The sequence below is a fragment of the Thalassophryne amazonica genome, chromosome 1, assembly GCF_902500255.1.
Source record: "Thalassophryne amazonica chromosome 1, fThaAma1.1, whole genome shotgun sequence".
Lineage (NCBI taxonomy): Eukaryota > Metazoa > Chordata > Actinopteri > Batrachoidiformes > Batrachoididae > Thalassophryne > Thalassophryne amazonica.
In genome coordinates, this window is record NC_047103.1 from 58,192,577 (window position 1) to 58,218,296 (window position 25,720).

Genomic DNA, 25,720 nt, shown 5'->3' on the forward strand with positions numbered 1-25,720 from the left:
AATCTTATGAACTGCTGAGAACACTCATCGCTCCTATATGTTTTATGCAGTCATCAGTTGCATTTGTTGAACCAGCCAGGAAACCTGCCTCAGAGCAGGTTTAACTTGACTTGAACTGGTCAAATGGCTGTTTTTACTATTGTTGGCTAAAAACTCATTTCGTGTTAAATTTATAAGTTTTGTTAACTTCTTAATCTGAATATCACTTTACTTGATGTTAATCTCCTTTTCAACCAGTTTAAATCAAGGTTAAGCCAAACCTGCTCTGAGGCAGGTTTACAGGCTGGTTGGATTTGAATGACTGTTCTAAGCGTGTCATAAACTTTATTTATGATATCTTATTTTAATTATTAATTTTGCTTTTTATTAACTTATTTATATATATATATACGAGGTCTATTAGAAAAGAAACCGACCTTTTTATTTTTTTCAAAAACTATATGGATTTGAATCACGTGCGATTACATCAGACAAGCTTGAACCCTCGTGCGCATGCATGAGTTTTTTTTCACGCCTGTCAGTTGCATCATTCGCCTGTGGGCAGGCTTTGAGTGAGCACTGGTCCACCCCTCCCATCGGAATTCCTTTGTCTGAAAACGTGCTAAGAGACTGGCGCTTTGCTTTTTCAAAATTTTTTCAGAAACTGTGAGGCAGATCCGAGTGGACACCATTCGAGAAATTCAGCTGGTTTTCGGTGAAAATTTTAAGGGCTGATAAGAGATTATGGAGTGTTACTGTCGCTTTAAGGACAACCCACGGAGCCGGACGGCGCGCTGTGCTCCGAGCCGCCGTCGTCAGCCTGTTTTGAGCTGAAAACTTACAAATTTAAGCCTCTGTTGACCCAGGACGTCGTGAGAGAACAGAGAAGTTTCAGAAGAGGTCGGGATCAGTAGTTTATCCGGACATTCCACTGTTAAAGGAGATTTTGTAATGAAAGACGTGCGGACGGATTCGTGCGTCGGCACCCAGCCGCTCATGGCCCGGCGCCACAGAGAAACACCTCCGTGTTGATAACCATTCGTAAAATTCAGGCGGCTTTCGATGGTTTTCAGTCGAGTGAGTATCCGAGAAATTGTTTAACAGATGGGCATGTTCAAACTTTCCCGTAAGGCTTCCAACGGAGGTGTTTCTCTGTGGCTTGAATGGTGTCCCCTCAGATGTGCCTTACAGTTTCTGAAAAAATTTTGATCAAGCAAAGCGGCAGTCTCTCAGCAAGTTTTCAGACAAAGGAATTCCGACGGGAGGGGTAGACCAGTGCTCACTCAAAGCCTGCCCACAGGCGAATGACGCAACCGACAGGTGTGAAAAAACTCTTGCATGCCCACGAGGGTTCAAGCTTGTCTGACGTAATCGCACGTGATTCAAATCCATATAGTTTTTGAAAAAAATAATAAGGTTGGATACTTTTCTAATAGACCTCGTGTATATATACAGTAGTGTTCAGAATAATAGTAGTGCTATGTGACTAAAAAGATTAATCCAGGTTTTGAGTATATTTCTTATTGTTACATGGGAAACAAGGTACCAGTAGATTCAATAGATTCTCAGAAATCCTACAAGACCAAGCATTCATGATATGCACACTCTTAAAGCTATGAAATTTGGCTATTAGTTTAAAAAAAAAAAAAAGTAGAAAAGGGGGTGTTCACAATAATAGCAGTGTGGCATTCAGTCAGTGAGTTCGTCAACTTTGTGGAACAAACAGGTGTGAATCAGGTGTCCCCTATTTAAGGATGAAGCCAGCACCTGTTGAACATGCTTTTCTCTTTGAAAGTCTGAGGAAAATGGGACGTTTAAGACATTGTTCAGAAGAACTGTAGTTGGATTAAAACGTTGATTGGAGAGGGGAAAACTTATACGCAGGTGCAAAAAATTATAGGCTGTTCATCTACAGTGATCTCCAATGCTTTAAAATGGACAAAAAAAAAAACAGAGACGCGTGGAAGAAAATGGAAAACAACCAAAATGGATGGAAGAATAACCAGAATGGCAAAGGCTCACCCATTGATCAGCTCCAGGATGATCAAAGACAGTCTGGAGTTACCTGTAAGTGCTGTGACAGTTAGAAGATGCCTGTGTGAAGCTAATTTATTTGCACGAATACCCCGCAAAGTCCCTCTGTTAAATAAAAGACGTGCAGAAGAGGTTACGATTTGCCAAAGAACACATCAACTGGCCTAAAGAGAAATGGAGGAATATTTTGTGGACTGATGAGAGTAAAATTGTTCTTTTTGGGTCCAAGGGCCACAGACAGTTTGTGAGATGACCCCCAAACTCTGAATTCAAGCTACAGTTCACAGTGAAGACAGTGAAGCATGGTGGTGCAAGCATCATGATATGGGCATGTTTCTCCTACTATGGTGTTGGGCCTATATATCACATACCAGGTATCATGGATCAGTTTGGATATGTCAGAATACTTGAAGTCATGTTGCCTTATGCTGAAGAGGACATGCCCTTGAAATGGGTGTTTCAAGACAATGACCCCAAGCACACTAGTAAACGAGCAAAATCTTGGTTCCAAACCAACAAAATTAATGCCTCGCAGATGTGAAGAAATCATGAAAAACTGTGGTTATACAACTAAATACTTATTTAGTGATTCACAGGATTGCTAAAAAAGCAGTTTGAACATAATAGTTTTGAGTTTGTAGCATCAGCAGCAGATGCTACTATTATGGTGAACACCCCCTTTTCTACTTTTTTTTACTAATAGCTCAATTTCATAGCCTTAAGAGTGTGTATATCATGAATGCTTGGTTTTCTTGGATTTGTGAGAATCTACTGAATCTACTGGTACCTTGTTTCCCATGTAACAATAAGAAATATACTCAAAACCTGGATTAATCTTTCTAGTCACATAGCACTACTAGCATAGCATCATGGACATGATTAACGTGCAACAAATGAATGAATGAATGAATGAACGTTGTCAGAAACACTGATTTATCAGTCCACATATAAACTGTTGAAATGAAGTCTGGTATTTATCACCATGCATGTAGTCTGGTTCAGATACAAACTGAACAGTGAATATTGCAGAAGACATTTAAACTGAAAATGTGTGTAAGTTGACTAGCTTCCGAGTAAGAGACAGCCCTGTCCTGGTATGCAGTTTGCTGGGTTACAACACAAGACGTGTGAGTTATTGGAAGTGCCAGCCTTGCAGTAACTTACCTAGTCAACCGTACGGGAGGCCAGTCTCACATACTTTATTACCCCTATTATCAGCATACAATCTTTTCCCCCAAAGGCGAAATATTGTTTGATTATACAGTAAAACCTGCCAAAACAGTCATTGTATAAACCGGGTTTTATATAACTGATCTTCGCTCACATCGTTTATTTATTAGGATCCCCATTAGATGCAGCTACTCTTCCTGGGGTCCACACATATTTACAAACACAATGAACATAAATTAAAATGTATTCAAAAGTATAAAATAAAATGAAAAGTAAAAAAAAAAAATTACCGTCAAATTAATCATCATACATGGTCAAGTCTATACACATATGAAAAAATAGTCTATATATGTGTAAACCTGCATCAGTAGATACAACCTCTCCATGTAGAGATAAACAGATTAAACCCAGATTACTTGTTATAAATGCAGATTTAGAAGTAAAAAAAAAAACATTCATTTGAAGTGAGTTTGATGTGATCAGGTAATAAATTCCAGTCACTCATACCCCTAAAGATGAAAGTGTTCTGAATGGCATTAGTTCCTGCCAAGTTTCCTGCCACAGCATGTTTGGTTGTGTATCTATGATTTTCTGAACTAAAAGAAAACTTCCTAAACAAAATACAAGGTGACTTGGTGACAGTAATCTTTCTAGTAAAAATGATCAGTGAATATAAAAGTCTGCCTTTGACTAACAGCCAGTTTAATTTTTTATGCATTGTAATAATTGTCCTATAACTGCACTAGTGCTGTACAAGCAGCCCTATTTTGAATAATCTGAAATTCATTTATCGTTTCTCCAGTGGCATTTGACGAAACTGCTGGACAATAGGCCAGGTATACTGATATTAATGCTTTAGTAGCATAATTCGTTGTAGTACAACTTAAAAACCTTGCATGTCTTCTCTAATCGATATACCCCTGCCCATTTTTACAAAAATATTATTTATATGATTTTTTCCATGATAATTTTGAGTCTACTGTTACGCCCAGCAGCTTGGTCTCATGTACATGATTTATTGTATTATTAATTTTAATGTTTAATATGGGGTTTTTCATAACACAACTGGAGCCAATAATCATACAGTTAGTCTTTACTGTATTTAACACTACCTTATTAGATGTTACCCAGTCCACTACATTGTGCAGTTCCATATTTAAAACAGTTTCTAATTCATTGTGTGAGCGTGCTGATGTATAAATGGCTAAATCATGAGCATACATCACAACACTAGCTTAATCTAAAATAGTAAATGGTAAATCATTCGTGAAAATTGTAACTAATAATGGACCAAGGCAACTCCTTTGTGGCACTCCAACTACAACACTCCTTGTGCTAGAGAAGCTGCCATTAAAAAACACTGTGTTGTGTTAGATAGCTATAAAACCAAGTAAGAGATGGTGGCTCAAAACTGTAACAAGCAAGTTTTTCCAATAACAATTCATGGTCAATGATATCAAAAGCAGCAAAGAAATCGAGAAACACGGTACCAACTATATTCTTCTTTTCAACCTCTCTGAACCAATCATTGGACATATGAGTCAACGCCTTGGCAGTGACACATCGTCCTGTCCTATCACAATGCACTTCCATTAATAACACCTCACATGTACTGGACAGAGCAGTCTGGTTGTGCCTAGAGGTAAGAAAAGAAGTTCAGCACTGACACTCTACTTGTCGATTTGAGGTACCATAGTTCCTTGATTAAAAGACCGGGCATTTATGTTTTGCAAATGGTGCTCAGGCCCAGTGTTGCAGACCGAATGGTCCCCCCCTAAAAATCGGCCTGCCTTGCCTTCACTGCGCATCTGTCATCAGCCGCAGTTCACCGATCAACTCATTTCTACTTAAAACTGCACAACAGTCATCATCTGTCTCAGCGACAGATATCTGAAGCTTTTGTACAACAATCATTTCCACATACATTCAGCATTATTTCATCATAAACGACTGAGGAAGCGATCAGAGCACCACAGCTACATGGGCTGCTAGCTGCTGGGTTCACTACATGTCCGTCATTTCAAAGTGTCATTGAATATTGCCTTGTTTCTGCTTAAAATGGCCTAATTTTGGCTTAAAACTGACTTCAAAATGATTTAAGAGGTTTTACCTTGTCATCTGATGGTTAACAAATGATGGATGTGCAGTGGAAGCAGGGCGGACTAAATTTTATGGGGGACCATTCGGTCTGCGACACTGGCAGCTAAATGAGGCAGGCACTGTAATATGGTGTTAATTTTCACAGTGGTGAACCAAAGACAACCGCTTCAGATCAGAGCCCTCTGCGTGGCTAAGAACTCGCACACCTGCTCAGTGACTGAGACCACAAAGGGTTGTGAGTGGTCACTTTTACATTTTCACTCCTGTTCTTGCGGCATATTTTAATAGTCTTTGCAGTGTGCTTGCTGATTACATTTTAATCATAGATCAAATATGTTTGGCAGAGAAGTTCGCGAATATGACCAATTTTACAACACTGATTTAGAAAAAGACACTCAAATGACCCGCAATTCATGGAGGAAATTATACGTACCGTGTCGTTGGTTTGGAGGTTGATGATTGTATTTAAAAAAAAAAAAAAAAAAAGGGGGGGGGGGGAGCTCGTTGAGGGACAAATTAATCCCAAAAAATCCACTGTTCCTGTGGTAAATTGCATAAAGACACAATGGAGAAATTTAAAAGGGTCTCGCACACATCAGTGCCATTGCATGGTCACAGAGTTAAGTTGTAGAAGCATAAATCAGGCATTAGGATTTTAAGGTACCACTCCGCAGCTTATAAAAGAGTGACACGACCAAATGTCATCTTTTTAATGGACATCATGTTCAGCGTTTAAGGCAGGTATTTGTGGGTTTTTTTTTTTGTTTTTTTTTTCTTCAGATGAAGTTTTGGCCCAGACCTATTCAAGGTCAGGTGATTAATCAAGAATAAACACAAGCCAAATTAGGGCTGGGGATTCCCCGTAGATTGTTCAGTGCCTCCTGACTAACTAATCTGTTACATATACAATGAGGAAAATAAGTATTTGAACACTGTGCGATTTTGCAAGTTCTCCCACTTAGAAATCATGGAGGGGCCTGAAATTTTCATCTTAGATGCATGCCCACTGTGAGAGACATAATCTTAAAAAAACAAAAAAAATCCGGAAATCACAATGTATGATTTTTTTTTTTTTTAATAATTTGTTTGTATGTTACAGCTGCAAATAAGTATTTGAACACCTACCAACCAGCAAGAATTCTGGCTCACACAGACCTGTTGTTATTTTTTCTTTAAGAAGCCCTCTTATTCTGAACTCTTTACCTGTATTAATTGCACCTGTTTGAACTTGTTACCTGTATAAAAGACACCTGTTCACACACTCAATCAATCACACTCCAACCTGTCCACCATAGCTAAGACCAAAGAGCTGTCAAAGGACACCAGGGACAAAATTGTAGACCTGCACAAGGCTGGGATGGACTACAGGACAACAGGCAAGCAGCTTGGTAGAAGACAGCAACTGTTAGAAAGTGGAAGAAACACAAGATGACTGTCAATCTCCCTCAGTCTGGGATTCCATGCAAGATCTCACTTTGTGGGGTAAGGATGATTCTGAGAAAGCTCAGAACTACACAGGAGGACCTGGTCAATGACCTGAAGAGAGCTGGGACCACAGTTACAAAGATTACATTAGTAACACATGATGCTGTCATGGTTTAAAATCCTGCAGAGCAGCAACGTCCCCCTGCTCAAGCCAGCACATGTCCAGACCTGTTTGAAGTTTACCAGTGACCATCTGGATGATCCAGAGGAGGCATGGGAAGAAGGTCATGTCAGATGAGACCAGAATAGAGCTTTTTGGAATCAACTCCACTTACCATGTTTAGAGGATGAGAACAACCCCAAGAAAACCATCCCAAATGTGAAGCATGGGGGTGGAAACATCATACTCTGGGGGTGCTCTTCTGCAAAGGGGACAGGACGACTGCACTGTATTGAAGGGAGGATGGATGGGGGTCATGTATTGTGAGATTTTGGCAAACAACCTCCTTCCCTCAGTAAGAGCATTGAAGATGGGTCATGGCTGGGTCTTCCAGCATGACAATGACCCCAAACACACAGCCAGGGCAACTAAGGAGGGGCTCCGTAAGAAGCATTTCAAGGTCCTGGAGTGGCCTGGCCAGTCTCCAGACCTGAACTCAATAGAAAATCTTTGGAGAGAGCTGAAACTCCAAACCTGAAAGATCTAGAGATGATCTGTATGGAGGAGTGGACCAAAATCCCTGCTGCAGTGTGTGAAAACCTGGTGGAAAAAACTACAGGAAACGTTTGACCTCTGTAATTGCAAACAAAGGCTACTGTACCAAATATTAACACTGATTTTCACAGGTGTTCAAATACTTATTTGTAGCAGTAACATACAAATAAATTATTTTTTTAAAAATCATACATTGATTTCCGTTTTTATATATATATATATATATATATATATATATATATATATATATATATATATATATATATATATATATATATATATATATATATATATATATATATATATATATATATTATGTCTCTTACAGTGGACAAGCACCTAAGATGAAAATTTCAGACTCCTCCATGAAAGTGGGAGAACTTGCAAAATTGCAAGGTGTTCAAATACTTATTTTCCTCACTGTATATAATGGATTTTATCCATCTTATACGTATAACAGATCAGTTTTATACATATCAGATTTTGTCTGTTTTATACATGTAGCCGATTTCAATTATAACCGACAAAATTTGTTGGTCCACCTGAATCCATTGTACTGTAATTATTCTTTTTGCCCAAAGAACGGGAAAAACTTATGACTTAATTATCATGAAATCTTTTCCCTCCTATTACCAACATACAATCTTTGAAAAGACTGCATGACATAATTATCATAAAGTATTTTCATACAATAATAATGTTGTCCCTATTATGCAATAATTCATTCTCAAATTGTACACTTGTATTATGCATTTGGTATATATCATAAGCAGTTATATGCACAGATATATTTCGAGAATGGGAAAATATTTTCACGGGGGTGATCTGCTTGAAGTTGGTTCTCTTTATTTTCCGTGGGTTTTAGTGGTACACTGAAGAACTGAGCACCGTATACTTAAGCTCCTCCACTGTCCATGTCACTGACAAAGCACTTTCATGAAGGAACTGCTGTAGTCTTTCCCGTTTCCACAGGCATGCCTGTCCATAATTTGCCGCCATGATCTTGGGAATGTGCAATGTTTAGGTGGGTTGACCTTTGAACTTATCCAGCAGCCCCTGCAGCGCTTAAACTCGAAACTGGCTTATAGATTCAACAAAACAGTTGCTTCAACCCCTTAAAAAAAATAAAAATAAAAAGTCTTGTTTCTGCCATCAGTTGTACAATTACTCCAAACTTGTCAGAAGAAATGCCACTGATTGTGTCTTATGCTTCACTGTCACTAAAAACACCAAGTGTATGATGACGAATGTACCGTAGCCATAGGGTCAAGGGTTAGGATTTTTAAATACCTGAACAACACTGGACTCAAGAGGATTTAGTACAACTGTAATGGACCGATGCAAAAGGTGACAGTAATGTACCAATAAGGATGCCAACTAAAGAAAAAGAAGACTACTTTACCGAGACCTGTCAGATTACGGGGTGTAGCGAAGCCATCAGTTTCTTTTACTCGGTAAAAGAGAGCCGCAGCAATCCCCTCATCTGCTGACTGTTGCCAGAGCACCACCATCTTGGTTAACGTCAGACACTCAGACATAAATAGAAATCAATGTGGGCATGATCAATGTTTTTAAGAGAGTTTCACCATAAATCTGCATTTTCCGTGTTATTACTGTGCTGTTACATTTGTTCAAACTCAGTCCCACATTTGTACAGCCAATATTTGTCAAACAAATACAGAAGAGGATCAGACATTTATATAATAGACTGGGACTGTTCGTCTCCCAGTCCAGATAAAATAATACCATCAGTTTGTTAAACACACTACAGTGGATTGCACAAGTATTCATATGCCTTGGTATTTCAAGCATTTTAATTTGTTTATGACATTTCAAACACAAAAAGTAAATCAGGCTATTCAATATACACATTTTTAAAATGATCTTCCTTAAACTGAAAGTAAATCTCTACAACTTGATATAAATCAATTAAAAATATAATAGCCCAGATGATGGGTTGCATGTTTTGCATTTTGTATCCCCAGTTATACAGCTTTGTGATGAAGTGGTACAGAGGAGGGTTTTTTCACGAAAACATTAAATCTAGGCTTGCAGCTCAGATGTACCTTCTGGCAAATTTTAGCCGAACTATCAGGTCTTCTTTTTAATAAAATCCCTATATATATATATATATATATATATATATATATATATATGATAGAGAAGAAGATAGTGGCAGTAAAGTCAACAATTTTAGTAATTTGATTGTAATGTAATATATGATTAGGCTATATCATATAACCGCTTTTCCGGGTTCGGGTCACGGGGGCAACAGCTCCAGCAGGGGACCCCAGACTTCCCTTTCCCATGCCACATTGACCACCTCTGACTGGGGGATCCGGATGCGTTCCCAGGCCGGTGTGGAGATATAATCTCTCCACCTAGTCCTGGGTCTTCCCTGGGGTCTCCTCCCAGATGGACGTGCCTGGAACACCTCCCTAGGGAGGCGCCCAGGAGGCATCCTTACCAGATGCTCAAACCACCTCAGCTGGCTCCTTTCAATGAGAAGGAGCAGCGACTCTACTCTGAGCTCCCCACGGATGACCGAACTTCTCACCCTATCTCTAAGGGAGACACCAGCCACCCTCCTGAGGAAGCCCATTTTAGTCACTTGCACCCGCGATCTAGTTCTTTCGGTCATGACCCAACCCTCATGACCATACGTGATAGTATGAACGAAGATTGACCAGTAGATCGAGTGCTTCGCCTTTTGGGTCAGCTCCCTTTTCGTCACAACAGTAGAGCGAATGCAATACCACCCCTGCTGTGCCGATTCTCTGGCCAATCTCACACTCCATCGTCCCCTCGCTCATGAACAAGACCCCGAGGTACTTGAACTCCTTCGCTTGGGGCAAGGCCGTATTCCCTACCCGGAGGAGGCAATCCATCGGTTTCCTGCTGAGAACCATGGCCTCAGATTTAGAGGTGCTGATCCTCATCCCAGCCGCTTTACACTCAGCTGCGAATCAATCCAGTGAGTGTTGGCGGTCACTGGCCAATGAAGCCAACAGGACCACATCATCTGCAAAAAGCAGTGATGAGACCCTGAGCACACCAAACCGGAAGCCTTCCTCCCCCTGACTACGCCTCAATATCCTGTCCATGAATATTACAAACAGGATTCCTGGCGGAGGCCAACCTCCACCGGAAACGAGTCCGACTTACTGCCGAGCACCTGAACACAGCTCTCGCTTTGCGAGTACAGAGATTGGATGGCCCTGAGAAGGGACCCCCTCACTCCATACTCCCGCAGCACCTCGCACAGTATCTCCCGGGGTACCTGATCATACACCTTTTCCAAGTCCACAAAACACATGTAGACTGGGCGGGCATACTCCCAGGCACCCTCCAGGATCCGTGTGAGAGTAAAGAGCTGGTTGGTTGTTCCACGACCAGGATGGAACCTGCATTGTTCCTCTTCAATCAGAGGTTCAACTATCAGCTGAACCCTCCTTTCCAGCACCCTGGAGTAGACTTTACCAGGGAGGCTGAGTAGTGTGATGCCCCTGTAATTGGCACACACTCTCTGGTACCCCTTTTTAAATATGAGGACCACCACCCCAGTTTCCCACTCCTTAGGCGCTGTCCCAGACCTCAACGCAATCTTGAAGAGACGTCTAATCCAAGACAATCCCTCCACACTAATGAATACATTATATAAAACATGACAATAGATATGTTACAGCTATTGGGTCTCTTCAAATTACCAAACCATATTTAGACATGTACAAACTTGTTTATGAAATTTTTCCAGCTAAAAGCCTTAAAAGAGGACTGTATACAGGGTAACCAGACAATTCATAGACACGGACCATTCATAGACAAAAAAAAAAAAAGACCATTCATAGACAGATTTACTGAACAAAGTCAAGCCATACTTTAAGAGATCATACCTGTGTTACACGCGTTATAAATATTATGTATTCATTAGTCAGTATTTTATATATATATATATATATATATATATATATATATCCTAATATATTGTCTCTTCAAATTACTAAAATAGTTGACTTTACTGCCACTATCTGCCCTCCCTCCTTTGTATGTGTGTGTTTACAGTGTTTGCAAAATACCTGTCTACAGTCGAGGCTATATCAGAATATTTTATTACTGTTAATTCCAATATGCATCAATAGGCATTAGTCTTTAAATCAGTATGGTGCTGGAGCTAACACCATGGAATTGATGTTTTGTTTTAATAAATAATGAATAGTTCTTCATATGTCTCCGGATGGTCCTTGTCTATCAATAGTCTTTTTTTGTGTCTGCGAATGGTCCGTGAAGAACCATATACAGAGTTCTCTGCAGCTCTCGCCTTATTATAATACTAATTAATAATGCATTATATTTATATAGCGCTTTACAGAGTGCGAAAAGACACTTTACAGAACAGACAAAATAAAGAACAAAACAGCTTTATTATAGAAAGATAAAAAATAAAATAAGAATATAAAATCAAAACTTCACTGTGCCTTGTGATGGAATCACGACAATGACCGGTCCAAGATGGCGGCCCATTTCTTGTGCCTCAGTAACAAATGCGGCGTCTACTCTATAATGTCTATGTACGTCACCGCCCACTGAAGCAAAAGTGTCGCTCAGGATATGCTAACTGAAACTCTGAGGGAGTGTTGTTTCTTCATTGTTAGACGCGAAAGGTTGTCAGTGAGTATAGGTATCCTTTTCTATAAAGCCGAAATAATGTTATTAAAGCAGGTCGGTTGAAATTGTTTCGCAGCGTGAGTAAACCGAATAGTGTTAATTTTTCTGGCCTGCTACACGATAGCTTTTCATAGCTAACAGCTCGCCTGCTAGTTGAAATCGTGCTGCTTGCCGCCCCAAGAAGAGACGGGAAATGACACAGCATACAAGATAAATTATAAAGCAGAGGCATCTCTACAGTAAGTTTATTGTCCTGTTCTTTTGCTTTGTTTTAGCTGTTGGGCCACGAAATTCACGCAAGCTGTGGTGTGAACCAGTTGTGACGAGTTACACAAAGTACTGTAATGTTTTGCTTCTGGGTTTCAAATGCTTTCAATAGACGGGATGCATGTTTTCAGTAAGCTAATACAGGTCGGTTAAAGTTTTGACTAAATACTGAGGTGATGCAGCTTGAGGGGGAAATTTTGTCTTGAAGAAATACTTAAGGCCTACGTCTTTAAATGGAAGGAGTTGCTGCTTACCACGCCCCCTTTCGGACCTGTGCAGACCCCTTAGTATTGTGTCAGAAAAACAGGAGTCTACATAGGCTCTCCTTTTATATATGTTTTAAATGTGCTGTTTCAGGCTTTAAGGTTTGAGGACCTTTTAGGTTTTTTTCACAAAATTGACAAAGTTTATTAAATGCTGTAAACTAGTTATTTTACTGTATCTTTATTTTTCTTTATAGGCCGTTTCACGGATACCGCCATATTGAGTTTGGCATGGTGCAGAGATCATTTGGGGACAAACAAAGCATCGTCTGCCTACTCCGTGTTGTAGAAATCGTGATCCTCAGGTGTGATCTAGTAATTAAGCAACACAGAATCAAATCAACAGGTACGATCTGATAGACCAGTCATTGTAGCAGCACTTGTAAATTTGCAGCCACTAATAGTAACTCTTTCTACGTGTTAAATTCTGCTGTTTATGATTTCAGTCATATACCATAAAAATTCCAGCACCAAGCTTAGGTTGGGCTGTTACATTGTTTTTGAGTGTGCATAGTGGGAAAATGATACAACCCCAGTTCCAACGAAGCTGGGACATTGTGTGAAATGTAAATTAAAACAGAATACAATGATTTTCAAATCCTCTTCAACCTGTGTTCAATCGAGTATACCACAAAGACAAGATATTTAATATTCAAACTGACACTTTTTTTGTTTTGTGCAAATATTTGCTCATTTTGAAATGGATGTCTGCAACATGTTTCAAAAAAGCTGGGACAGGGCAACAAAAGGTTGGGAAAGTTGATGAATGCTCAAAGAACACCTGTTTAGAACATTCCATAGGTGAACAGGTTAATTGGAAACAGGTGAGTGTCATGATTGGGTATTAAAGGAGCATCTCCAAAAGTCTCAGCCGTTCACAAGCAAACATGGGGCAAGGATCACCACTTCGTGAACAGCTGCGTGCAAAAATAGTCCAACAGTTTAAGAACAATGTTTCTCAACATTCAGTTGCAAGGAATTTAAGGATTCCATCATCTACAGTCCATAATATAATCATAAGATTCAGAGAATCTGGAGGACTTTCTTCACGTAAGCGGCAAGGCCGAAAACCAACATTGAATGCCTGTGACCTTTGATCCCTCAGGCGGCACTGCATTAAGAACCGACATCATTGCGTAAATGATCTTACCGCACTTCAGAAAACCATTGTCAGTTAACACAGTTCATTGCTACATCTACAAGTGCAAGTTAAAACTCTACCATGCAAAGCGAAAGCCATACATCAACAACATCCAGAAACACCGCCGCCTTCTCTGGGCCCGAGCTCATTTGAAATGGACAGATGCAAAGTGGAAAAGTGTGCTGTTGTCTGATGAGTCCACATTTCAAATTGTTTTTGGAAATCATGGACGTCATGTCCTCCGGACAAAAAGAGGAAAGAGACCATCCAGATTGTTACCAGCACAAAGTTCAAAAGCCAGCATATGTGATGGTATGGGGGTGTGTTAGTGCCCATGGCATGGGCACCATACACATCTGTGATGGCACCATCAATGCTGAAAGGTGCATCATGCTGCCATCCAAGCAACGTCTTTTTCAGGGACGTCCCTGCAATGCCAAGCCACATTCTGCACTTTGTTTTCGGAAGTCTCCGCAGTTTACTGTGAATGCCTTATACTTTGAAACTGGTCACAGAAGTGTACAACGTAATCCCAGTGGATCATTGGATGGTCAGGAACAGCCTAAATCTAAATTATGATTTCAGTGCGACATGTCGTTTAATTACTAGATCACACCCGAGGATAACCACGTATACAACATGTCCGTGCGCATGGGATGCTTTGTTTGTCCCGCACCACGCCAAATCCAAAATGGAGGTATCCGTGTAATGGCTTATTGTAAATTTACCTTGAAATTTATTACTAGTAAATTATCAGTTGGGGGAAATCCACAGCAAATAGTGATTTCATTCTGAATGCCAACAGACGACATGAAGGAGGAAGTGCATGTGCAAGATTCACTGTTCAGGAGGGAAACTGGGAACTTGTAATTTCCAACTTATATCATTGATACATCCACTGATATTACACAGTGATGGTGTATGTACACATACATATTATCAGTTCACCACTTCACCTAACCTGCATGTCCTTGGAAATTAGATAGAACTTTATTAATCCTTTGGGAAGATGGGAGGAAGCTCGAGCATATGGATGGAACCCACACAAACACAGGGAGAACATGCAAACTCCACACACAAAGGACCGGGTGGGAAGTGAACGCTCAACCTTCTTACTGTAAGGGAACAATGTTAACCACTAAGCCAGTATGCTGCCTGTTTAGACTTACAGTGAGGGAAAAGTATTTATAGAATTGAGTAATAAAGTTTGACAAAAAGTTAGCCTCTGCACTGACCAATTTATTCAAACCAAATCAAAGCATTGTAATTCACATTAGTATTGTCAACTGATAAAGGAAACCTGTGAGTGTTGTTTTTCCTTTCCACCAGATAACCAGTAAAATTTGCATGTGTTATTTGTGTAGGTTCTTTGCAACGGGGTCTCTGGTGTCCTTGTTTGTTTTTGTTTAAGCTGTGCTTGTTCTTTGCAGGTTTAGTCATTGTTGAAGGTTTGTGTTTCTTCTGCTCTATGATGTTAGCATACAGTGCTCTGCAAAAGTATCAGAGCACTTGGTATTTCACACATTTGTATTTGTTTATACCATTTCAAATACAAAAATTAAAATTTCAAATTATCTTCCTTGCATTTCGTATTCCCAATTACACAGCTTCCTAATGAAGTGATATACGAGGTCTGTTAGAAAAGTAACGGACCTTTGTATTTTTTGCAAAAACTATATGGATTTGAATCATGTGATTGCATCAGCCAAGCTTGAACCTTCATGTGCATGCGTGAGTTTTTTCACACCTGTCGGTTGCGTCATTCGCCTGTGAGCACGCCTTGTGGGAGGAGTGGTCCAGCCCCCTCGTCGGAATATCATTGTCAGGAAATTGGCTGATCGACTGCTACTTTGCTTCATCAAAATTTTTTCAGAAAGTGTGAGAGACAGCCAAGTGGAAACCATTTGGAAAATTCAGATGGCTTTCGGTGAAGTTCTTATGGGGATCACACAGATTAAGGACAATTACAACTGGATTAAAGATGGCCCACAGCGGCCGATGGCGTGCCACGCACCGAGTGGCGATCGACAGGCTCAAATGACCAGATCATTTCCAAAATGAAAGCTTTGTTGATCCGGGACGTCGTCTGACTACCAGAGAAATGGCAAGACAGCTGGACATAGCACTTTTTCGTCACTTTTCCACTGTTACAGGAGTTTTTGTAATGGAAAGAGGAGCGGAGCAATTCGCCACGGAGCCGCTCATGGCGCGGGACGAAAGCACCTCCGTGTTGGTCTCACAGGACAAGCCCTAACATGCCCAGCTTGCACCATTTGGAAGATTCAGACGGCTGTCGGTGGCTTTTCAGTCTTGTGACTATCCGAGAAATTGTGGACAAGCTGGACATGCCACAACATGTCCTGTGAGGCTTCATCACGGCGTTGCTTTTTGTTCTGTGCCCTGCGCCTCCGTCCCGACGCGCGAATTCTCCGCACTTTCATGCCGAAAAAGTGCTGATGTCAAACTCTTCTGCCATTTCTGTGGTAGTCAGACGACGTCCCGGATCAACAAAGCGTTCACTTTGGAAATGATCTGGTCGTTTGTGCCTGTCGATCGCCGCTCGGTGCGTGGCGCGCCATCTGCCACTGTGGGCCGTCTTTAATCCAGTTGTAATTGTCCTTAATCTGTGTGATCCCCATAAGATCTTCACCGAAAGCCATCTGAATTTTCCAAATGGTTTCCACTTGGCTGTCTCTCACACTTTCTGAAAACATTTTGATGAAGCAAAGCAGCAGTCGATCAGCCAATTTCCTGACAATGAAAATCCGACAAGGGGGCTGGACCACTCCTCCCACAAGGCGTGCTCACAGGCGAATGACGCAACCGACAGGCGTGATAAAACCTTCATGCATGCACATGAAGGTTCAAGCTTGGCTGATGCAGTCACACATGATTCAAATCCATATAGTTTTTGCAAAAAATAAAAAGGTCCGTTACTTTTCTAAAAGACCTCGTAGAATAGGATTTTCTTAAAAAGGCCTGAAAGTTCAGCAGCAATTTGCCAGAAGGTACATCTGGGGAGTTGATGGTCTAGTGGTTAAACGTTGGGCTTGAGACCAGAGCATCCTTGGTTCAAATCCCAGCCTGACCAGAAAATCACGATGGGCCATTGGGCAAGGTCCTTAATCCCCCCGTTGCTCCCGGTGTGTCGTGGGTGCCTTGCATGGCAGCAGCCTGACATCGGGGTGAATGTGAGGCATTGATGTGTAAAGTGTCTGATGCAGATGGAAAAGCGCTATATACGTAAATGCAGTCCATTTACCATGATCTGAGATGCAAGCCTAGATTTGATGTTTAGGTGGAAGAAAATCCTCCTCTATACCCCTAATTGATGTAAATAAAGTCCAAGACATATTCAGTAACTTAGGGGGTGGATACATGAACATTCCCGACTTGTCTGAAGGAAACTGGCAATAAAACTGATTTACAAGTATTATACTAAAGTGTTCCATTACTTATGCAACTCATCATCTTGGGTTTTATATTTTTAATTAATTTATGTCAAGTTGTAGAGATTTGCTTTCCGTTTGAGTTTAAGGAAGATAATTTTAGACATTTTTATTTATTTTGGTATTTGAAATGGCAGAAAAAACTTATAAATAACAATATTTTTGGAGGGCATTGTATGTAGTATAGCCATGGCATTTACCCTTCAAATGGCATCAGTTCCCAGCATGCATCTAAAAAAAAGGAAAACGTAACAAATACAGTGGGGCAAAAATGTATTTAGTCAGTCCCTGATTGTTCTCCTACTTTGAAAGATGAGAGAGGTCTGTAATTTTCAAGTGTGAGAGACAAAATGAGGAAAAAAAATCCAGGAAATCACATTGTTGGATTTTTAAAGAATTTATTTGTAAATTATGGTGGAAAATAAGTATTTGGTCAATAACAAAGGTTTGTAAGTCTTCACCAGGTTTGCACACACTGTAGCTGGTATTTTGGCCTATTCCTCCATGCAGATCTCCTCTAGAGCAGTGATGTTTTGGGGCTGTCGCTGTGCAACATGGACTTTCAACTCCCTCCACAAATTTTCTATGGGGTTGAGGTTTGGAGACTGGCTCGGCCACTCCAGGACCTTGAAATGCCCTTTACGGAGCAACTCCTTCATTGCCTGAGCGGTGTGTTTGGGATCATTGTCATGCTGGAAGACCCAGCCACGTTGCATCTTCAATGCTCTCACTGATGGAAGGAGGTTTTGGCTTAAAATCTCATGATACATGGCCATGTTCATGCTTCCCTTAACACAGATCAGTCGTCCTGTCCCCTTTGCAGAAAAACAGCCACAAAGCATGATGTTTCCACCCCCATGCTTCACAGTAGATATGGTGTTCTTGGAATGCAACTCAGCATTCTTCTTCCTCCAAACACAACGAGTTGAGTTTTTACCAAAATGTTCTATTTTGGTTTCATCTGACAACATAATATTCTCCCAATCCTCTTCTGGATCATCAATATGCTCTCTGGCAAACTTCAGATGGGCCTAGACATGTACTGGCTTAAGCAGGGGGACACACCTGGCACTGCAGGATTTGAGTCCCTCTCTGCTTAGTGTGTAGCCTTTGTTACTTTGGTCCCAGCTCTCTGCAGGTCATTCATCAGGTCCCTCCATGTTGTTCTGGGATATTTGCTCACCGTTCTCATGATCATTTTGACCCCACGGGATGAGATCTTGCGTGGAGGCCCAGATCGAGGGAGATTTTCAATGGTTTTGTATGTCTTCTATTTTCTTACAATTGCTCCCACAGTTGATTTATTCACACCAACCTGCTTGACTATTGTAGATTCACTCTTCCCAGCCTGGTGCAGGTCTACAATGTTCTTCCTGGTGTTCTTCGACAGTTCTTTGGTCTTGGCCGTGGTTGAGTTTGGAGTCTGACTGTTTGAGGCTGTGGACAGGTGTCTTTTGTACAGATAAGTTCCAACAGGTGCCATTAATACAGGTAACAGGTGGAGGACAGAAGAGCTTCTTAAAGAAGAAGTTACAGGTTTGTGAGAGCCAGATATCTTGGTTATTTGTGGGTGACCAAATACTTATTTTCCACCATAATTTACAAATAAATTCTTTAAATATCCTACAATGTGATTTTCTGGATTTTTTTTTTTTCTCATTTTGTCTCTCATAGTTGAAGTGTACCTATGTTGAAAATTACAGACCTCTCTCATCTTTCTTAGTAGGAGAACTTGCACAATCAGTGACTGACCAAATACTTTTTTACCACACTGTATTTATGTACAGACAGTACAAGGAGACTTCCTTAATTGAGGATATTTTAAAGAAAAGAAATTAAAGGGACAGTGCATCAGATTATAGTTTCCCAACATACCTGAGGTCGTAATCCTCACCCTGTCATCTGTGCTCATGTCATGTTGGTCAAAATTCTAAATTGCTTCGTGACAAGGGGAGTGTTGATCATATTGCCAATATAAGATTGTGAATTCTTTATTTGAATACAAAGGAACAAAATTACACAAAAGAAAATACTTTAGATTTGTTTTTTTTTTGTTACCATTTAATTCATATAAAAAGGCACTACACCTTTATGTTTTCTCTAGTAGGACATTTTATATATACACGGTGACTTCTGGAACTTCATTGATGCTTAACATGAATGAAAACATTGTACGCAGTATATCTTCTGGATCGTAAACCAAAATTATACATTAAATTCACAAACAAAGGTGCTAATAGATTGAAGTGTTTGTTTTTTTAATAACAGACATGTATTTTTGTCAGGGATTAAAAAAAAAAGTTCCTGAGATATGATCGCATCTACGCATTGACTGACATCTCACAAAAATGGAGCTGTATTGGTACATGTGAGTATAAGCTGGTTACAGAGCTACTTTATATCTCACTGTGTTAGTTTTAAAACTGGTGTTAGTAATTGGTTGTTGATCAGCTGAAAGCAGCTTCTTTAATGTTTTAGCAATTGTGTTCAGAAACTTATAAAGCAGCACTTATTCTCTATTTCTGCAGTATTTCTTTGAATTTTTTACTTTGAATATTTGTAAGTCCATTATCCTGGTTTTGGCCTGTTTGTTGGACAAAAGATGCAGGCTCTGGCATGAGTTGCTTTTCATTTCTTAATATTGTCTGACATTTTATAGACAGATCAAAATGGGTTGTTGTTAATCAATGGTGAAAATAACATTGCACCCTCTGTTTTATAGAGTCGTCATCATATTCATCATCATCAAGATATTTTTCTATGTGTGCTGGTATCGTTCGCGACAGAGACAGCTGGCTGCATACCTGAGCAATCCACGGAATGCTCAGATAGTCATTGTGGGAGGAAGGGCGTACCTTCATCAGATGTGTGAGAGACAGAGTGTAAGTTTGGATCTTTGCACACAATAATTCAAAAGATTTTGTCAAGTACAATCTTTCTCTGATCTTGATAAGGATTTTGTGAATCTGCAACCCGGGTGAGACTAAAAGGGAACTATGCAACATTTTTGCCTTAATTTCACAGTTTCAGAGTACAGTAAAACTTGTATATAATGGATTCAGGTGGACCAGCAAATTTTGTCAAACATCATTGAAATCCGCTAAATGTGTAACATGGACAAAATCCGCTAAATGTTTAACACGGACAAAATCCGCTAAATTTTTTATTTTGGTGGACCATTTTCACTGTGTACAGAACGCTGATGAGTGGACTGGCTGTGGTAAACACTGCTGTGAATGAATGAAGTGCTGTCTCTTTAAATGTTGAAAGCACCGGCTGCTTCCTGATCAGCGGACCTGATCATCCGCTGATAAGGTCATCACAGACATGAATAATGAAACGCGGTGATGATTGAAACTTTTAAGCGCCCTTCGACCGCGATCAGGTGTGATCTGAATGAAATGCTGTGTGATCTGTCGGCATGGTGATCACCGACAGCGACGGTGCCTTAAATGTTTAAACAGCACATTAATCAGGTGTGATTAATGGGGCTGGCAGAGAGTTTTTATGACACTTTGGTGACATGTACTCTGAGCTGTAGGGGCAGCTCCGTAGAGAACAATGCAAGCCCCCGCCCAAGAAAAAGAGAGGGATACATAATACATTAACTATAGGAGGTTTTCATTTTGAAGCAGTACTCTTCACTTGACAAACTTGTCTTCACATAAGCATATGCTCATTTTCATGTTCTGCTTAGTTTCAGTTGACATAGCGTGTTTGTGTACTCTCTGATGCTTGCAACATTTTGTCAACTTTCAAACAGTAAAGGATTGTTGGGCAGTTTGCTCTGTCAGTTTTTGGTCTAAAAGTATGACTCGGTATGCAAGCTTGTAAAATTTCACCCAAGCATGTGAGATTTGTTTGTGAGAGAGAGGATATTGAAGGTGTATCGGGAGCTCGCCCCCATCCCTCAATGGTTCAACACACGTGTTAACTGCACATTAATTGCACAGTTTTACCAAAGTGTTATTTCATGTCTTTGACTTGTTTGTAAAGTGATAACTGTATTAATCTTGCTGGAATTATGGTAAAATCACAATCTGAGTGAAAGAAATGCAGTTGCTCCACACTCACATAGCCTGCTTAACCCTTTAATGTTCAGCTCAAGCTTTTGGAAGAGCATTATGAGTTTGGCTTCATTTTGTTGAAACATTTGACTTCATTAAAGGGCACATCTCAGTCCAGTCAACAGTAATTTTTGTATAATTCTATACTAGATTATAAATCACTTCTTCCATGTTTTTTACTTGTCCAGGCCCTGATATAGCTGCTAAAAATAAAATAAGCCAGAGTGCATCTGAAAAAATACAAGGCAGATCCACAGCCATTTTGTTTCAAAATTATTATGCAGCCTGGGGGATTGACTTCTAACTGCCTGAATGTCACTCTGCTTGCGGCCAGCTGTAGTCCGCTACATGCTCGGATTTATGCCAGTACACAGTCAGTCCAAGGTTGCTTTTTGTCTATAAATGTAATATGGCTTTAATTTGACTTTCCAGTCAACACAAGTATTTGACTCAAACACTTGTATTTTGCCAGTCAACATATTTATGTATCCTCCTCCTCTATAATCTGTGGTGTAGTCAGAAAAAAGAAAACAAAACAAAAAAGTATGGAAATAAGACTGAATACGCACAAACAAAGCAGTAATAATTCCCTGCACTGACAGGTGTATTTCTGTCAGTTGAGCTGCCAAAAGGCCATATAAGAGGTCAGTGCAGATCCATTGTGAATTTAAAAAAAAGTGTGTGTGGGGGGGGGTTCTTATTAGACCACTGATTGATTATGATCTGCAGCTTTACAGGTGATCATCCGTGTCTGTTTACGGTTGTTGAGATTGGTATTATCTTTTGGGTTTGTGAGCTTTTTGCCGTAATGTTCATTATATGCCCTGGTAATCCCATCCCCGTATTTACGACATATCAGCGTTTGATGCAGTGAGTCTGCTGTTCTGAAGAGCAGCATACCTGTAGTGTGTTTGACAAAGTCATTTTTACGCTGTTCTGTGCTGCTCTAAGTGTCGTCACTTTGGTTAAAACTAAAAACAGCTAAAGACCTGCAACGTGTTAAGCCCCTTTCACATTGGCGTATTCGTAGAGCTGCTCATTGTGGCATATCGTTTACGCCGAGTTGAACAGCTCTTCGCCCACTTTTAGCAGCTCTACATCGGGTTTTTTCTCCCTACGTAGCAGTATGTTGAGGGCTACGCACGTAGGACTGTAGAAATTAAACATGTTTAATTTTCTTCGGCGTATAGCGCTGGACACAGTTTTAGGCAGGTCTGTGCAGCACAGCGTTACTGCATGCAAGTCTGTGCAACACGGCGCTTCTGTACACAACCAAAAACTGAGTGCTGTATCCAGAGGAATCAGCTGAGAACATGATCACACAGCCCACAGCACCTGTGTGCTCAGAACAAGGAATCAAACCTCAACTCAGAAATCCAGAAACAGCAGGTCGGTCGCTCGCTTTCTCTCTCGCGCGCTGTCCCTCACTCTCACTCTGTCTCTCTCTCTCTCTCGCTCTGTCGCTCTCTCTCTCTCGCTCTGTCGCTCTCTCTCTCGCTCTGTCGCTCTCTCTCTCTCTCTCGCTCTGTCTCTCGGCCTCTCCAAATGAGCCTAAAATCTCTTTCTGAAGATGGCATGACGTAAAAGCACTGATAAATCTTTCTTACTTCTTAATTAGGTTGTGCTTTCCACATAAATACACAACTTCTCCATTCTACTTGCTTAGATACTGTAAACCAGGGGCGGATCCACACGGTTTGGGATGTCATCTGAACCAACTGCTTTTCCACTCTTGATCCTCTTTGTAGCTGCCCTCACTTCATCTTTATTGCACGTCTTGACTTACTCCGTCCACATCATCCAGCCTTTTTCTCCCTCTCAATTTCTTCATTCATCAGCTACTTGAAATATTCCCTCCACTTTCTCTAAACACTCTCCTCGCTTGTCAGCACATTACCATTTACATCCTTTATCGCCTGAACCTGCTGCACATCCTTTCCAGCTCGGTCCCTTTGTGTGGCCAATTGGTACAAGTTCTTTTTGTCCTTCCTTCATCTTTAACCTCTTGTGCAGCTCACTATATGCCTTTCACCTAGGCCTTGCTACTTCTCTTTTCATCTTACTCTGCATCTCCTTGTACTCCTGTCAACTTTCTTCATCACCCTGACTATCCCAATTCTTTTTCATCATCCTCTTTCTTCTCATGCTTTCCTGAACATCTTTGTTCCACCACCAAATCTCCGTATCTTCCTCCCACTGTCCCAATGCCACACCCAGCATCACACCCAACACCTTCCTCGCTTTCTCCCTCAACACATCTACAGTCCTTTTTCAGTTGTCCCAGCTACACTCTCCCCTTCCACCACCTTACGGTCTCCCAATTTACTTTAGGTTGCATCATTTTCAAAGAATGTTGTCCACCTGTGTATACTTGTCCCCATGGTTATGTCTCCCTGTGCTCCTCCTTTTTCTTAAAGTAGGTATTCACTACAGCCATTTGCATCCTTTTTGCAAAATCTATCATCTGTCCTTCCACATTCCAGTCCTTGATACCATATCTACCCATTACTTCCCCATCACCTCTGTTCCCTTCACCAACATGGCCATTGAAGTCTGCTCCAGTCACCACTCTTGCAACCTACCTGTGGCGTATATGCATATTTTTCCCTAATGGAATTCATGATTACCCCTTCAATTTCTAATTTCACACTTATCACTCTGTCAAACATTTGATTAACCTCTGATACACTATTAACATACTCTTCTTTTAAAATGACCCCACCACCATTTCTTTTTCCTTCCACACCATGATACACACAAGGTTATGCTGACAAGTGCAGACAAACACCAGAGGTTTGTGACATGTGGTTACCTTGACTTGCAGCGTCTACATATCTTTTACACGAAAATAAACAAATTAACATACCATCTGTAATGAAAGTAAATTCATCACATTAACTTCTTATGTAGATTTTTCACAGAAGACTGTGAGGCTTGTAGGATGACATGTTTGATTTTATTAAACTTGCTGTACAATCTGTTTCTGCCCTGTGACTATTGCACATGTGGACATTTTGATGACAATGCTGAAATGATGAATTGTGCAGACTGACTTTGTTATAATAGATCTGGCTGCTTTCTGTGAGTTTTTGATTTATTATATAGGATTTGTTACCTTCTCGTTAAAGTTACAGATCTGTCCCTGAATTGTAGGTCATCTATGGAAAAGAGTCTGAATAGTGCCAGTTTCACAGCTTGGTGTGAATTGGACTACTGCCTCTTGATTTGTGTGACATGCTGACGCATATCTCAGTAGTGTGTCTTGTGTAAACAGCTTCTCACCTTAGGTTTTCCTTGCTGGTCAGGTCTGCACAAATAATTGTAATTTATGCGGAAGTGCTTGGAGAATAAGCTATAAAAGAGGCTGAGCCAGTGTAGTGCCATTAAAAAAAAAAAAAAAAAAAAATCACGTGTTGACTGCTGTAATATTTCTGCTTGAATGTGTTTCAGATAGTCACTAAAGTGATGTGATACAAGGAGAACTCACTGAAAGAGCTGGATTATGTTTCTGTTATGGTTGGTGAGCGCTGCTGCTGCGTTCATGTACTGTCGGAAATTACGGGGCAAACTCAGCCTGTTTGCTTGGATTTTTTATTTTATTTTATTTTTTTTTTAATCTGGTTGGGGGGCCAGCTTCAATGGGCTCAGGCACCTTATATAGGCCAGAATTAATATTTTTTGTGGATACAATTAATTTGCCACAAGCAACTACTGAATTTGAAACAACAAAAATGTTGTATAACTTCCGACAGGAATTGAACGCAGTGTCAGCAGCAGCTCCTGTGTGCGCTTATTTTTTATTAAATATAACAATGAGTGTAGGAATGACAATCCAGCCCTTATGTACATGTGGCAACAGGTAGATCATTCAAATCATTATATAAGGAGCTGTTCTGGAAGGCAGAACAGCTGCATGTTGTGGAACAGCTTCATGTTGTGGATCAGCTGCAGCTGGTGGAAATAACCGCACATGGGGAGTCAATATGTGGCGTTCACCCGGACTTATCAGTTTACTGCTCTGATATAGTCAATCATCTTTACACTTATATTTATTCCCCCTTTTGACAGTTTTCTGTTATAAATCAATATATATGGTTTAGTAACGTAATACAGTCACAGAGCAGTGACCACGGCACACCAGAGGTTTTTTTTTTTTTTAATTGGAGAAAGACGGAGTGCGCAGCATGTCAACAAACAGTGAGGATTCTGATGATGAATGAATGAATGAAAACTGTTTATTTCAAACATTTGATACAACAACAATTACAAGATAGATCAGTAAAGACAAAACAAAAAAGTTCCTACTGTGTACCCAACATGTCCGAAAAGGGGTAGGGTGAAGCATCAGCTTATTTATCCCTACCCCTTCTTCCCCACAACCAGTAATACCCTTTGCCACATATACACATAGATTCCTACACACCTAAACCGATATCAATATATAT

The 25,720-nt window shown here is 40.4% G+C and overlaps 1 protein-coding gene across 4 annotated transcripts in view; it reads left to right on the forward strand.

The window, feature by feature from the left end:
• The first annotated feature begins 12,019 nt into the window (after positions 1 to 12,019).
• si:dkey-118j18.2 overlaps positions 12,020 to 25,720 on the forward strand; it is a 28,088-nt gene continuing 14,387 nt past the window's right edge. Inside the window, exons 1-4 of one of the 4 annotated variants that reach the window (XM_034170501.1) lie at positions 12,020 to 12,327; positions 12,816 to 12,964; positions 19,494 to 19,576; positions 19,931 to 20,090. In XM_034170501.1, coding sequence (XP_034026392.1) covers positions 19,557 to 19,576; positions 19,931 to 20,090 — 180 coding nt within the window. In that variant the 5' untranslated portion in view covers positions 12,020 to 12,327; positions 12,816 to 12,964; positions 19,494 to 19,556. Of the gene's footprint in view, positions 12,329 to 12,815; positions 12,965 to 19,476; positions 19,577 to 19,930; positions 20,091 to 25,720 lie in introns of all 4 variants that reach the window. The other 3 variants (XM_034170510.1, XM_034170494.1, XM_034170486.1) reach the window with 3 other exon arrangements.